General features: G+C 30.7%; 1 protein-coding gene across 1 annotated transcript in view; it reads left to right on the top strand.

The window, feature by feature from the left end:
• Positions 1-14845, top strand: part of LOC149771578 (uncharacterized) — a 122477-nt gene extending 107632 nt beyond the window's left edge. The window contains exons 54-62 of the mRNA XM_089948329.1: positions 37-101; positions 3606-3763; positions 4339-4438; positions 4892-4911; positions 5219-5360; positions 6111-6307; positions 8108-8193; positions 9713-9763; positions 13163-14845. Coding sequence (XP_089804455.1) covers positions 37-101; positions 3606-3763; positions 4339-4438; positions 4892-4911; positions 5219-5360; positions 6111-6307; positions 8108-8193; positions 9713-9763; positions 13163-13174 — 831 coding nt within the window. The 3' untranslated portion in view covers positions 13175-14845. The remainder of the gene's footprint in view (positions 1-36; positions 102-3605; positions 3764-4338; positions 4439-4891; positions 4912-5218; positions 5361-6110; positions 6308-8107; positions 8194-9712; positions 9764-13162) is intronic.
• The last annotated feature ends 951 nt before the right edge of the window (positions 14846-15796 follow it).

The following is a 15796-nucleotide window of genomic DNA, read 5'->3' on the forward strand; positions in this document are numbered from 1 at the left end:
GTTTCAGTGTTAAGTCCAATACATTTTACGTTGCAGCTCTGGGAGTATTTTCATCGAAAACTTGGGAGCGATTTTGTCAGCGTTGAGATCCTTCTAATTACGTAAGTAGTTTAGGTAATTCCAAACATAACTTTCCATAAATATTATAAACATATTCTCAAAGAGTTTTTGGTCAAAATGCAAATGTACCATTATCGTTTGATCGCGTTAATTGTTGACAGTATATTTGTTCAAACGCCAATTGTCCTATTTCGAAATATTAGACATTCATGTTTCAGATGTTACCAGCATTAAACTGAATGTTTTTACATGAGAAAATAGTTAGTGTTCAATATCATCAAAGTATTATTTTGGTACCCATTGGTTGTTTTTATTTTCTTATTTAGAGCCTTCCCACAATTAATTTTACTTGCCGTTCAAGACTTGAAATAGGATTTCATGGCTCATCATATGAATTTTAATATCTATAGACGATTGGTCATAATCTTAAAGTTTAGTATTGCACAGATTAAATAACATAACACGTATGCAAGAAAAGAAATGTAATGCTCCGACGTTATTACATTTATTCTCTTCGGAAATACTTTGTCTTTGGAAAACAGATTGATAGCAAATATTTCCTTTGATTTAAGTTATCTAAACGTTGTTTTGGTACATCAAAGAATGTTTATATACCCGAGGAAAGTTCTCTTTTTCAAAATAGCAAATAGGGTCATAAGTGAAAATTAGAAACCACTGATTGGGTTGTAAGTTGTATATCTATGTTCCTGGTTTGCAAATATATTGCACGAAGAGGAATAAATGTTTATTTTAATTTGATAAAATCATGATGAGTAAACGATTTTTTAAACAGACGATTCTGTGCCAATTCTGCTTTGACATTTCTTGGATGGTATATTCCTTACAAACAGAAATAAAGAAACGAACAAATCTGATATAGACATATCACTTGAAGTATCTCCGAATCTATTTATTCTAACCAAACTTAATGGACGAGATATATAGGTCATTTTGCGCACATAATGGAACCGGTTATTGAATGTGCTATATCATCAATTATAGCTCTACGCAATATATCCAACGTGAATGTGTATCAATGAAAAGTATTATCTTATTATCATCCGCCAATTAGTGTGAGATTTTTATTAAAAATACTAATTTTACTTGCTAGACAACATACAATATTGCAAAACTATTTATGAGATGGGAGACACCGAAATTACAACATTGAATATAATATTGTCTAAGCAAACATTAGACTTATTGACGATTTAACGCACAATTTATTACGTAATAAATCTCACATATAGATAGTTTAAGTAATATGTGGCATGTGCATTGTAAATCACAGCCCAACAGGGGTTACAATAATGTTGAACATAGAACAATTGTAAGTCAAAACCAAACAATATATGAAAGTAATTGAAAGGTTTACAATACAAAACTACGCTGAAAATCGGGAAGAATGCAATTTTAACTGTTCTTTGCTCCAAATTAAATCATCTGAAAACGAGGCAATACATGACTATTACATCCTTTGAAGTCTACGAAAGGCTATTGCAAATGTTGAAAGATGATCAATAAAGCAACGGTTATATAAAACCTACTGAGTGTATAAAATATGCTGACTCTGTTTGAATATTTATATCGCTCGTTTTCAAATCATGTTTTGGGTTAGGGCATTGTTCCTGAATCTTGTTTTGTGGGGAAAATACAGAAGGTATATACATTTGATACAACACTTCGAACTACCGGCCTGTTACACGACATAATAATATTTTTAATGAACTATTTACTACTATTTTAAATATGAAATCTACCGATTCCTTAAAAAAGACATATTTTAATTGAAAGTCAGACTTTGTTTTGTTTTGTTTTTAAAGAAACGTTATTCTGGACGAGATATATATATATATATATGTGTGTGTGTGTGTGTGTGTGTGTGTGTGTGTGTGTCTGTGTGAGTGTGTTTGTGTGTGTGTGTGCCACTTTTGAATCAGTTAAAACAAGAAATGCAAGCTATGTGGTTCATTGGTTGATATTGAACATCATCAGTTGCTTGTCACTCTTTTCCTACTTTGATATTTTGCTTGAAATATAGTGTCATTCCGAACTTCGCCTTTAGAACACTACCTGATGAAGTATACTTGTAAATAAATTAACCAATTGTTTAACACATGCAATCGTAAAAACGGAAATTGTATATAAAACGTCGTGTATTTACCAATGCTGAAGCATTATTCAGTTTCATTACCACATGAGAACTAAACCCAATTTTTGTATTATTAGTGCAACTGTGTCAGTATTTTAAGACACAATTTTTGCAAATGGTTCCTTTCTTTTGCTGATTGAAGTTACCTTCGCAAAAAACATAAACAATGTATAGCAACATGCCCTTACTACTAAGATTCTGAGTTATGCCCCTAACATTTTTTATAAAATCATAACCATTTTCATCGAACCCCAAAATGATAAGTTTATAAAATTCTGCCATTTTTTGAATAACTAATGCAAGAATTAATTGTTTATTTCGATATCGCTCAAATCTCGCGCATTTGAAATAGTACATGTATTACAACAGTATAATTACCAACGGTAGTTTTGCAATATTTTCTTATTACATAATATGCAGTTTGAATGTGAAAAACCATCGTAATTAACCAAATGACAATACTTTATTATTACAGGATAAAGGGTTTGAATGTAAATACCCTCGTAATAATCCAAATCATAATATTGTGATATTACATGAAAGGGGATTTGAATGTAAATACCATCATAATAACCCAAAGCACAATATTTTCTTATTACATTATAAGGGGTTTGAATGTAAATGCCATCGTAATAACCCAAAGCACAATTATTTATTATTACATTATAAGGGGTTTGAATGTAAATACCATCGTAATAACCCAAAGCACAATATTTTCTTATTACATTATAAGGGGTTTGAATGTAAATACCATCCTAATAACCCAAAGCACAATATTTTCTTTTTACATGATAAGGGGTTTGAATGTAAATACCATCGTAATAACCCAAAGCACAATATTTTCTTTTTACACGATAAGGGGTTTGAACGTAAATACCATCGTAATAATCCAAAGCACAATATTTTCTTATTATCGTAATAACCCAAAGCACAATATTTTCTTTTTACATGATAAGGGGTTTGAATGTAAATACCATCGTAATAACCCAAAGCACAATATTTTCTTTTTACATGATAAGGGGTTTGAATGTAAATACCATCGTAATAACCCAAAGCACAATAGTTTCTTATTACATTATAAGGGGTTTGAATATAAATACCATCGTAATAACCCAAAGCACAATATTTTCTTTTTACATGATAAGGGGTTTGAATGTAAATACCATCGTAATAACCCAAAGCACAATATTTTCTTTTTACATGATAAGGGGTTTGAATGTAAATACCATCGTAATAACCCAAAGCACAATAGTTTCTTATTACATGATAAGGGGTTTGAATGTAAGTACCATCGTAATAACCCAAAACACAATATTTTCTTATTACATTATAAGGGGTTTGAATGTAAATACCATCGTAATAACCAAAAGCACAATACTTTTTTTTATTACAGGATAGGGAGTTTGAATGTGAATGCAATCGTAATAACCCAAAACACCAATACAGCCAATGGGTCGCTTATTAAAGCTGTAGCAGAAAGCTATAATGCCAATTTTTCGATAGACGGAAAATATGCTACAGTTTCTTCCGCTCAACTCGGTAACCAGAAAGGTGAGTTCAGTGTCAGCCTAAAACAAAACTAAGAATATAGTTATGATACTATGCTCCGAAAATACAGGACTTTATGTGGCTTATCTGGAACTTAGTGACACAAATAATGACATAGAGTAAATTATTTCAGATGTTTTCATCATTTTAATTTTCTCGAAATAAAAGCTTTGACATCTAAATCACTTGTGTCACTGTTAACACTTGTGGCAATTGTAACACTGTCTACTTGTTTGCAAATGATTGTAAAATATATTAGCACAATTTCGTGTGTGTTGGTTAATCGTACAGATACTGACAATCTCAAATATATCAAGATAAAAAAGAAATCAAGAAATGTATATCACAGACATAAGTAAAGTGATCCAGATAAGTAACTAAAAGCGAAATAGAACATTTAGCTATTGTCTTTGTTTTATTTTAACCTAATATATCCTCACACGAAATATTTACCTTGAGTTATTCCTTTACACAGAAAAATTGTGTTTTACCTATTTATGTTAGCGTCCCTTACATATTGTTGAATATGCACTGGTCTCGTTGTTTAGGTAAATACATTTATTGTTTTATTCCAACAGTAAATAAAGATGATGACCAGTGTGTGCTATATACTATAATCCAACACCCATGTCCAAATGACTACAAATGCGTTGTTGAAGAGAATGGTCCTGTGTGTCGGTAAACAAATAAAATAATTACTCTATTATAATACAAATTTATAAGCAGTGAAATCACGTATATGTTTAAAACTATATTAGTTCTTATCGTACTCTCCATTTCCTCATTGGCTGCATGTGTGTATACGTGCATGTATGCGTTTGAATACAATAGATTGAAACTTAAATATCAGTTTGGAAGAATACAGTATACTTTTTCAAGTTGGATATTGTCTTACTTATATTATGTTATGTTTAATATCCGTTATGAACTATATTATCATTTTAAATATTTAATAACATATGGAATAGAGGTTAGCTGGTCGTTTCTTATAATCTTTTATGTTTATTTCAATCATTACATCAAAATTGTACAATGGAATAATGTTTTGTTATTAATAAATGTTGAAGGTCATATTTCCGCATTGTGAAACGTTTGTCTAAGTATAATAATCAGTTATCTTTTATATTTCAGACAAGTTTACAAACCCACAGGTAAATTAAATAAAATTATTTTATATCATATGAGTAACAACAAAAATATATTAAAATTAAAGTATCCACTTATAAACATACATTCATGAAAGCCTCTAGCTCTTAATTGAATAAAGTTGATGAATTTTACATTATCGTGTAGCGATAATGAAGTTTAAATATTGCTTATTTCTAATGGAACCTTATATTTAGATAAATAAAACATGTTCCTTTTAATGACAATATTCTATGAAAACTCTGTGTATAATTTGATAAATTCAAAGCATCAAAGGTTAGTCAAATAGTCGTATACTTTCCGTATTTTCAGATACGTTTGAACTTGTCGTCGGTTTAGGAGTCGGAATTCCACTTGGGGCACTTTTATTGCTGATAGTTATTGTATTAGTCATCTACCGTAGAAGAATTAGACACAGGAATGACTCCGCAGATAGTTCATCCTACGACGAAAGGTACTGTCATTTTATATATTATAGAAAGCGTTGAGTTAGCTCTCTTGTTTTATGTGTTTATTTTGCGTAATCAATTCATAGTCTATAATAACAATAATTTAGAAAAATGTAATGCTCCTATGTACCTGTCGTATTATTGTTTATATGTGATGACACGATTCGTTCATAATTTATCTCGATACAGTCACCTATTGTCAAGCAGTTTACAATTCTAATGAAAAGAGACTGCATTCGACTATTGCGTTTCGAGCAATACAATATTATACAGATATTATCCGAACAGGGAACTGAACACAAACAGTAAACTGACTATAGTGATACCTGTATTACTTTGGTTTACGAAGTAGAGTATGCCTATATTTCATTAAATTAAAACAATGTTTACATTTTACTTGCCTTATAAATGTTAAAACTTGAACAGCTTACTATTGCCTTAATATGTATGTATTGGTCATTTAAATTGTTGTAGAGATGCATCAAGACTAGCATGTGCTCCATATTTGCAAAGGCATGATTGGTTTCTTGCAATTTTGTTTACGGTTATATTTGTGTAATAACAAGATACGCCGGAAAGATAGGTTCACCTTTTCTGATTGGAGAGTAAGTACATTGTACAAGCCTGGTTTACAGGTATCGTGGAGCAGCGTTTCAAAGTCTATATATGCTGGTAAGTTGCATTAACTTTTGTTGGTGTAATAAATTCAGTTTCGGCAGAGCAATTGTTGTTTTCTTCAATATTTATTCTTATAGATCCAGAGCTTCATCACACGGTTTCTCTCCTTTTGGGATTCCCACAAAACTATACAATCCAACTCAGAGTCAGCTATTCTCTGGACCACACCAATGGAAGTCATATGTGAATATGCCATCAGCCGGTAATCGTCGTGATCTTAACATTACATCAGATCAACAATCTCATCCAGACATTGACACGGGTGATCAGGACAGTACGTACATAATGTTTAGTAGCAAAAGAGTTCATATATTTTAATATAAAATATATAAAAACGAACAATACAAGCTTGTAAAACTAATACTATTTTATTGGTAGGCTTATTTAATAGTAAATAACCAACAGAGTAATCAGTGAGCATATATGTTACTAAAATAGTATTTTGGTGAATACTCCCTGTTACATATTTAAGTAAAGACCATGGTTAGAAGAAATTAATATCAGTCCAACGTTTTAATAACAATATAAGGACAACGCAGCTATAACAGATCATAAAATTATCATACATGAGGAATATATATATTGTACTGTTCTGAAAGTACAATAAATGTTTTATATAATTATAATATTTGTTTTCATTGTTTACTGTTGTAACCGTAAGCAGATTTTAAGTAGTTTACATAAATTAATACAGAGCTACAGGCACAGTAAATATATATTGCACAAACAAACTAACGCACACAAATACAGATAATCCAACGTAGAGTCTAGCATCAGTTTATGACACGCGTGCAGTTCTGCCTACAATATTGTCCCAAGTAAATATTATGTAATTCTTTTCATGTGTCATGATTATTATTATTGTTATTATTATTATTGTCCATAATACCGCTTTATCATTCCCATGACCTATTTCTCTTGGAGCCTCCGTGCACAAATATATCGATATAAATTTTCGTGTAGTAAATTTTGTACATTACATTCCATTCTCGGTATGCATGGTTTTTGTCTTTTGTTCCATGGAATTATGTCAGAACAGTCTTGTTTATAGTTCCAATCTTTAATGTTGTTTATCGATCCAGCCTTTAATCTGGTCTACACAGCCAACCTTTAATCAGTTTATATATCAAACATTTAATCTTGTTTATAGATCCAACCTTTGTTGTTGTTTATAGATCCAACCTTAAATGTTGTTTATTTATCAAACCTTTAATCATGGTTAGAGATCCAACCTTTAGTGTTGTTTATAGATCCAATCTGTATTATTGTTTATAGATCCAATCTGTATTATTGTTTATAGAGCCAACCTTTAATAGTGTGTAGAGATCAAACATTTAATCTTGTTTATAGATCCAACCTTTAGTGTTGTTTATAGATTCAACCATTAATCTTGTTTTAAATCCAACCTTTAGTGTTGTTTATAGATCCTACCTTTAATCGCTTTTATAGATCCAACACTTAATCTTGTTTTTAGATCCAACCTTTAATCTTGTTTATAGATTCAACCTTTAATCTTGTTTTAGATCCAACCTTTAGTGTTGTTTATAGATCCTACCTTTAATCGTTTTTATAGATCCAACACTTAATCTTGTTTATAGATCCAACCTTTAGTGTTGTTTATAGATCCAACCTTTAGTGTTGTTTATAGATCTAACCTTTAGTGTTGTTTATAGATCCATCCTTTAATATTTTTATAGATCCAAACTTTAATAGTGTTTATATATCCAACCTTTAACCTTGTTTACAGATGCAACTATTAACCTTGTTTATAGATCCATCCTTTCGTGTTGTTTATAGATCCAACCTTTAGTGTTGTTTATAGATCCAACCTTTAATCTTGGTTATAGATCGATCCTTTAATCTTGTTTACATATCTAACATTTAATCTTTGTTAACGATCCAGCATTTTGTGTTGTTTATAGATCCAATCTTTAATCTTGTTTACAGATCCAGAATAACCTGTAATCCTTGAAACGTTACGAAACAATGTATTTGTGCCTTGAACTCATACTTTTGGTTACGCTCCATTAAATTAACTGTAATATTTCCTTTGCGTTTTCTTTATTGCATTTAGATTTAGATGACGGTTATGAGTACAACCAGCCAAAATCAAACTTTTCTTGGGATTTCATGTTTGATTATATTCCTGGTAATCAAAAGGTAGGTGAAAGTTTATTATATTGAATAATTGTAAATATTTGAAAGACTTACCAAAATATATGACCTTGCAGTAAAGTACAACGGCAGTTACTAAAATAACGTTCTTCTTTTGGGGGCCTGTTTGAATTAATTATTAACATTTTAGTAATGCATTCGTGTTTATTTACCTGAATTATTTCATCTTTTTCTTCTTTTTGTGTTTTAAAACGAACTGATTTATTACAGAACTATTTTAACATAATTTCATGCATCTGGTGTCCCTACTGAATATACAATCCATTGAAATCAAAGCCATAACAATGAAAGTAGTAAATTTCTGTAAACACACTACAGTTCTTGTTGACTTGTACCACTTTCTAAGCACAGTATGATTTCTGTATTGACTTAGTTAACATGGGCATTGATCATAAATATATTTGACTAGTTCCAATGCAAAATATGAATATGCCCTTTAGTGCACAACAAAAATAAATAGGGCTTAAAAAACCAATAAAATCAATTAAAACGATATTTTAAAATGTTTTCATAAAATAAAAGACACACAAATAAAACAGAATGACTTAGCTTACTACAAAATATCCATGCTTTTAATGAAATATATGCCCAGAGCCCGTAATTTAAATATGCGTTTTATTGATATTAACTTTGTTCAAAAGAAACTTTCATAGACTGCATGACTTAATATAATCTTCATGAATGTATACTAATGAGTATTGGAACAAAAAGGTTTTTAAAATTTCCCTAAAATGTCTTGCAATGTTTCAATTTCATTTTATTTGTCCAGATATATTTCATACTTCAATAACGTTTAGTTTACATACCTGATATTATTGAAAAGGCATACACTCGTTGTGTAATACAATGTAAATATTCAACATATAAATTTAGACCATGCCAGTAACTTATACTGCTTTAACTACCAAATGAAACATGACGATCATCATCATGTTTTTGTAAAAGCTATGCAACAACACTAATGTTTTTCATACTTCCTGTTGGACGCCAATAGTCTGCTTCAAGCCAATATTCCCAAATAATGAATGACATACGCATTGATTTTAGTAAAACGTATTAAATTTGTTTGAACTTCAGTGCAAATATTTGTAATTCAGCAGTGAAAACTGGGTCCCTGTGTCCGATAACATCAAGATGAAGAGAATAGTGTGACCTATCTATTATACGCCACCTTGGCAACACGCATATAAGAATGAATACAAAATGAAGATATGGTTTGTTAAATATACATTATCCTTATGTATTATACACTTTACAACTGGTCCCTCATTTATGATGTACATGATGTTTATATTGTACATATATTTAAATCGATGATATTAAATTAATTTGGAATATCTTTTTTGGAGTGGTTTATTAGAAAGTTTGTATCAAGTAGTATCCTTAATATTGATGAAAGCAAACACGCATATATTGATGCATCCATATATGCACACAAACATAACATGCATATGAGTTAATATGTTTACATATGCATACTAATTCTGAGCAATTGATCTTTCAGTATGAAATCAGGCGCCCTCAAACAGACAGATTGCCGAATCCACTATATGATGTAAGTATATATATATATATATATATATATATATATATATATATATATATATATATATATATATATATATAGTCTGTAACTTCTGGTATATGATTTTTTTAATTTTCTGAACTTATATTCCTGGACATAAACTGTAGAGAATATATTTTGCTATAAATTGGGTGCGTAATTTGGCTCTATTGGAAACACAAATCATGCATGATCTGTGTATATTTCTTTACGTAAGAGTTGAGAAATAGTAATAACAATCGAAATAGCAACACTCGCGCCTATGGCGTAGTTACTCATTGACTGAATAGCTATGGAAGTTTGGAAAGGAATTATGCTGCTTCTCCACTGGTTGAGTGAGGTCATGTGAATATAGTACGTTGTGACTTTGTACGTTGTAAATCAGAAGTGTATGTTGTCATATTGGGTCCATTGCTAAATACAGTAGCAATTTACTGTGCGTATTAGAAGAAAGTTAAGCATTTAATTTCATTATGATTTCTGAAGTAATTCACTCTTTTTTGCTCCTGATGCCAGTCTGCAGACTATTTAATATTGTACTTATATATTTTTCGAGAGGAAAATCATTTGTTTGGACTGTTCGGTGGTGACATAAAGTGCTCATGATGAGGACAATAATATTATTCTGGAACTGTTATAAATTATTTGAAATTGTTTCTATCAACGCCATCTTAACAACGTCACGGATCTTGGCGGACCAGTACATTTCCGGTATTGAAATTATTTGCGACTTTTCATTCATTTCGGGCTTTTAAAGACTTTTATAAGTATAAATTGTAATTCACTTCATTATACTATACGTTCCTCTCATACTTTTCATTTACGATTTTAATAATTAAATTGTGACCATAGATTCGCAATATTATATATATATATATATATATATATATATATATATATATATATATATATATATATATATATATATATATATATATATATATATATATATTTGAACACAAGTTTTGCAAAACATGAAGATACTGTATATATTCTCTGAATTTCGTTAATTGTTAGTGCATAAATACATACATACATACATACATACATACATCATTATTCGGTTAATGGACCAACTTTCACAGACAACGAGGTTGTCGTTGAAACGCGAGCCTGACGTGCGAATGTTTTAAAACGGCCCTGTTATTTAGCTAGCGTTAATACCAGAAAAAAAGCCTGAATGATTTCTCTTCTTATAAACATGATAACATCGTCTCATGAGATTTATAAGTTCCCATAGGTATTAGGTCTAACCGGTGGTATTCACTTAGTATTTTATCCCAGCGTCGCTTGCTCCCCATTCGTAATCTTAAACGGTTGATGCGCATAACCGTACCCGAAGACAATCAGATTCGAAAGTATACTGGTACATCGTTTTTCCAAGTATATGCCAAATCATAGAAATGAAATAACTGCATGTTTTGCTCTAACGAATGGACACAATTACGAATATTTGGCGCTGTATTTTAACTGATTGGTAAATTACAGTATACACTGGTGATTGTGATGTTGACAATGTGAAATTCCTCAGTGCAGTTTAATTTTCTACCCTACAAATGTATCTGTTTTATGACATCAGATAGCATAAGATAAACGCAGATTTCCATTACAATACAAACCCGGTGCCGAATTAGAAGCTGTCTTCGTTGGGTGATGGCCAGAATAGCGCATAAATATATCACAATAGATCAAGTAATCTTTCCAGAGTGAACATTCGATGTTGATACGTAGGGGGGAAAACATGTATGCAGTGATCGGCACAATGATAGACGCGCTTTTTTATGCAGGAATATAGTTTTATATCTTTATTACATTCACCCAACAGGAAGCAGCAAATATTATGATTGTATCTGCCAATAGTGATAGTAATTAACTTTACGTTTCTTTACAAAGAGGTATGCCAGAGAAGGTTTTCTAGCAAACGTTGCAAATTGAATCTGGTCAATGGCTGTAAATTATCCAAGCATATACTGGTAAAAGTATATGTTCCTCATCAGTTGTCAAGACTTGAAAATATACAAAAAAGAACAATTGCATAACAGATGATTAAGCTCTACAAGTTATAATGTCTGACAAAATGACCTAAACTGAAATATTATCTGTAAGTGTTTAAACCAGAGGAAAGCTACGACTGACTGTAAAGCATACATATTCAGTCAATATTCCAGAAAGTTTTATGAAATCAGGCCATTAATATTTAATAAAATAATATACAGCATCAACCATCAGTCGATTGATTCTGGTAATTTACAAAAATGAAAGAATTACTAACTCTTCTTGTAGCAATTATATTTGAACAGAACCAAGGCACAGATATAAGATGTTTTACAAATATGGCAATGTTCTTAAGAAATTAGCTTTGGTCTTGTATGGGTTTATTTGATTCATGTTTTGTTTCCTCTTGGCTTACTAATACGATCATTACGGAGATCCATATTTCCCAACGTCAGTTGATAATGCTTAGCTCAAAAGCTTCATTCTTAGTCTAACCAAAATTCGCGTGATAGTAACAGGTCATTACGATTTTCTTCATTATCAAGCAGCCCACATCACTCACGTAGGATTTCCACGATTTTTTCACTGTGGGCTGTATCATATGCAAGCAATTAATATTCTCACATCATTGTCCCATTTTAACAATTCCTGCCGTGCCTGTATTAAACATCATATTACACCGCTATTTTATTTCAGCCCTTCCTTTAAGGCATGTATTAACAATCATATAACACAACTGTTCCATTTCAGCCATTCCTTTAACGCATGTATTAACCTTCATAAAACACCGCTATTCCATTTCAGCCATTCCTTTAAGACAAGTATTAACTAACCATCATATATAGCCGCTCTTCCTTTTCACTCATTCCTTTCATACATGTATCTACCATCATATAACACCGATGTTCCATTTCAGCCCTTCTTTTACGACTTGTATTAACCATCATATAAAATAACTGTGCAAAGTTGAGAAATATTGATCACAAGCTGAAGGTCAAACTCTGAAACATGACAGCCTAGTGTTTTCTTATTAATATTCAATGATCTGTCAGCTGTCATAGTCTTCTGCTGTTATAAAACTTTCTTTATACACGATTAAACATTTTTTTTTAGTTCGGTAATCTATCCAACACAGATAAACTAGGCTCGATAAATCAGTCACAAAGCTGACCACAATTATGTGACTTTTGCCAAAACGCATTGTTTGCATATACGTTCCTGGATTTCCATTATTTAATGTCTGACGAATGATATGGGACTGTATAACTGGTTTTAATATTTGATAAACAATACATGCTTAATTACTTGACAAAGTACTGTGTGTTGAAATAGATTTACGTAAAATTTGCTACTGCTTTTCTCTCATTTGACATAATATTTTTCTTATATTTACAGACTGATGTGTAAACATCATGTAACCTTCACCATAAACTTCATCAATCTCTGCAGCAAGAGAAATTGATGCATCGGACTGCGAACAATGCACAACAGAAACTGATGGCATGGTCAAACTATATTAATGTAACTCGTCAAATGGCTGATGCATTTCAAGGATATATATTTATATATATATATATTGTATGAATAAGATGTTTATCATTTTTTATTCAAAGGACATTGATGAGTAAAGGAGGTTTACTGTACAGAGGACAAAAGCTAAGATGATTTAACTGAACGTATTGGTAAAAGGAACATTAATTACGAACGGCATGACACTGGGAACTCAACACTCCTACATAAGCCTGTATAAATACTGAGCTGCCTGTGTTCTTAAATACATATTGTTTATATATATATATATATATATATATATATATATATATATATATATATATATATATACGTTTGACACATTCTACATTTGCCCTTGATTAAACTTAATATCTTCATAACAAACAAATGAAATCCGAATTTAAAAATTTACATCAGCAAATAAAGCCTGAAACTTATATTTTTGAAATTAGAGATATATTCATGGAATTCAACTGAAAATTTAATATAGGCACCTAAGATTAATTCTATATTGTGTAAATGTATATATATATTTTAATAACTTAACATCTATAGTTTTTTCACTTTATATATATATATATATATATATATATATATATATATATATATATATATATATATATATATATACATTTATATAATTATATGTATCTATATGTTTTTACTTTATTTATATACAAATATCTCATTTTATGTCTATATTGTTAATACTTTACATGTATATTTGTATTACTTTATATCAATAGTTGTATTACGATGTATTTCAATCATTCTAGGATGCAAAAGTGGTTCGATTTACTGGTAGTGTTTTTAGTGATTATGTCTAATATTTACTGACATATTTGTGTATTCGCTAGTGCATATGCACATTCACACTGATACAGGATAGATAAGTATTCGTCCTTAGAAGAGGAATACATTCATTCTGTGACAAAGATTATTAGTTACTCAAAAGACTAAGTTTTTGTTTTAAATTATATCTTAAACATGTTATATTTCCGTCTGAATTAGATAATAAATAGGTGTAGCTTTTCAATCTAATAATTATCTCAAATGTGTCGAAAATGGTTGATAAATCAAACAAGTTTGAATGTCATTTCGTTTTAGCAACAAAAATAACAAATGTATATGAATATTAGTTTTGTAACACTATACAATTAGTTCCGTTTACACTTTGAGAAATATACCATAAACTTATAAATATAAAGCATTTTATATGGCTATAATCCACACATTGGTGTCGCTACAATTATAGAATCTTCACACAGCAAAGCATAGCCAATAATCAACCATTTTACAAGTGTACATACTCTATATTCTTAAACATCTGATATACGATATTTTAATTGTTCTTAGAAATACACGTGCCTTGCATCAGTCATACGATGTATCAAAGATACATAGTTACAGTTGTGGACACCCTTCACCATATTCATAACGACGAGCATTTCACCACGATGTGATTTATTCATGATTTATTTAGTATGTATACCTTTGTTTCACGTTAATTATTAACATAAATATTTATATTTTTAATAAATTTTTTTTATCAAACTGTCAATGAAAGTAGCATGTGCTTTTATTCTTTCCTAAAGAAGCGAAAATAAAGCCAAAAAGTAGCTATAACAATCCCAAAGAAAACCCGTAGATAGTTTCATGTAATGCAGCCTTACGGTCATCCATCATAAGTACAAAACTAGCCTTCAATGAGTTCCTCCATTCAATGACCTTTACGATGGAGAGAAACAACATTGGAGAAGAACATGGCGGTCGATGAGTGCAAAGATGTTCACATACCAAAACTTCACATCAATGATTGCTTCGTTGTTTTTTCCCATGTTATATTACAGCAACAGAGAAGAATTTATAAAATATCAACAGAAAAAAGCGAGAACGAGACACAGAACTATCAAAGGGTAAATTATGACAATGATATCAATAGACATGAATCTGTGCGACTCTCTATGGCCACGTTAAAACGTTGGTATCATCCAGGCCATCACCCGCGACAAGTTGTTTAACATAATTATTATTTGTAAATAGAAGATATGAGGTCCGGTCCATTTGCAGTTTGTGTCAGATAAAGGAAATTGTGTGATAAACTTAGATTCAGGTGCATGCTTTCTCCTAATGTTAAATATCATAGAAATTTTAACTGTCGCAATTTATACGTAAGCATATATCGCAACAGAAAGAGATAAATTTAATGATGCAAGAGCACAAAAAAACTAATGGAAGAAACCCAACCTCAAATGTTTCAAGACCAAGGAACAAAAGAATCTCACCTAAATAGTGACATAACATTACATGAAGGGGAGATAACCCTACGATCCAAAAATGAAACTTCCCCTGGTAAAGATCAGTTCTGTTACACTATCGATAAAAAAAACTACCTATCAATCTAACAATAGCCATAATCAAACTCTTTAATAGGATATGGAATAAAGACCAACTACCCACCAAATGGAAACAGGCCATTGTAATATCAATCCCCAAGCTAGGTAAAGATCCCAACAA

Source organism: Sinohyriopsis cumingii, unplaced genomic scaffold, assembly GCF_028554795.1.
Source record: "Sinohyriopsis cumingii isolate HCF-2022 unplaced genomic scaffold, ASM2855479v2 utg001759l, whole genome shotgun sequence".
NCBI classification, from domain to species: domain Eukaryota; kingdom Metazoa; phylum Mollusca; class Bivalvia; order Unionida; family Unionidae; genus Sinohyriopsis; species Sinohyriopsis cumingii.